Source organism: Propithecus coquereli, unplaced genomic scaffold, assembly GCF_000956105.1.
Source record: "Propithecus coquereli isolate 6110/MARCELLA unplaced genomic scaffold, Pcoq_1.0 Scaffold50, whole genome shotgun sequence".
Taxonomy (NCBI): domain Eukaryota; kingdom Metazoa; phylum Chordata; class Mammalia; order Primates; family Indriidae; genus Propithecus; species Propithecus coquereli.
This window is the reverse complement of record NW_012150841.1, coordinates 373,904-375,378: the sequence shown is the minus strand read 5'-3', so window position 1 is coordinate 375,378 and position 1,475 is coordinate 373,904. Positions and strand designations below refer to the sequence as shown.

Genomic DNA, 1,475 nt, shown 5'->3' with positions numbered 1-1,475 from the left:
GAAGGTCATATAAAATAAAATTTGGTAGACAATAATTTCTTTTTGAAAAAATATTTCGAATTACTTCATTTTAATTAAAAGAAAGTAACCTGTGGAAACACAGCTATGAAAAACAGACTACTTTTAAATGTCATTATTATTTTTATATGTTACCAACATTACATCTGAATCTTCTAACTGTAGATTATAAATTTCCCCTCAGAGAAAAATACAAATATTGATACAAAGACTAAAAGATTATTGCCAAAAAATTATGAGGGTTACTTCCTTGACTCTTCTACCTGTGTTTACAAGAGAGAAAGTGTTTATCAAGCCACATACCCAGATCTTGTTGAATGTAATATATATTCAAGTATAAATGTTTCAGGACAATGTAACATTTACAGTGAATATATTACAATGAAAATAGGAGTAAAACTTGAGCTATGTAATCATATATAGCATTAAATAAAATTAATAATTGTGATGATCCAGTATGTGTTATTTGAATCCTGCATTTATATCCCATTTTTCCTTTTTTAAATTAAGAAACCCATTGCTACTAGTGTGACATTTTATTTTCTTTCTCTGACTTTGTGTTTTGTTTTGTGTATTTAATAAGATGTTCTTTTATTTTAAATATGTATTATGTATTCATTTTTTTCTATAACCATTTTAGTGCCTGAAGGACCACCACAAAACTGTGTAACAGGCAACATCACAGGAAAATCCTTTTCAATTTCATGGGATCCACCAACTATAATAACAGGGAAGTTTAGTTATAGAGTTGAATTATATGGACCATTAGGTAAGTCTTAACTGGTTTTCTGTTTACTTTTTGGAGAAGAATTATAAAATATGTTAGTAATATCAAACTCTTTAAAAGTATTAGTGTCTTTTTAAAAGACTCTAAGACTGAAGCAAATAATATAAAAGTAATAAGGAAGGTGAGGTTTTTTTATTTTTTTGTTTAAAACCATAAATGACCAAAAGGATGACAAAACATTACCCATGTTCCATGTTCCATGTGGAACACATGAAAGAATTAGAGATAATCCCTCAAGAAAAGAAATATTAGGAGAGATACAATCCTTCACATACTTGAACAAGAAGACTTTGACCTATAATCATGAAGAACAATGGCTTAGATTATTAAATCGGATTTCCATTTAGAATAAGGAACTTATTTCTAATAATTTGAGAGAGCTCTCTAAAAACAAGACGGAAAAATCTCTATCTTCTGCTCTATTTTTCTGTGAAACTGAAACTGCTCTAAAAAAATAAGATCTATTAAAGAAAGTAATATGGGCAGCTTTAGAAAGTGAAAATTTCTCCATCTTTGAAAACAGGCAGGACCTGAGCATCTACTTTTCAGAAATATTTTGAGGGGTTCAAATAATATATTGTTAGAAGTGAATTAAGTAAACTCTAAAATGTTTTCTTGATCTGAGATCCTATTCTTTCAATGAAAGAAGTTCAATTCAAATAATTATTAA

The 1,475-nt window shown here is 28.1% G+C and overlaps 1 protein-coding gene across 1 annotated transcript in view; it reads left to right on the top strand.

The window, feature by feature from the left end:
• PTPRQ (protein tyrosine phosphatase, receptor type, Q) overlaps positions 1 to 1,475 on the top strand; it is a 303,100-nt gene that overhangs the window by 27,491 nt on the left and 274,134 nt on the right. Inside the window, exon 8 of the mRNA XM_012656309.1 lies at positions 659 to 787. Within this exon, the coding sequence (XP_012511763.1) occupies positions 659 to 787 (129 nt within the window). The remainder of the gene's footprint in view (positions 1 to 658; positions 788 to 1,475) is intronic.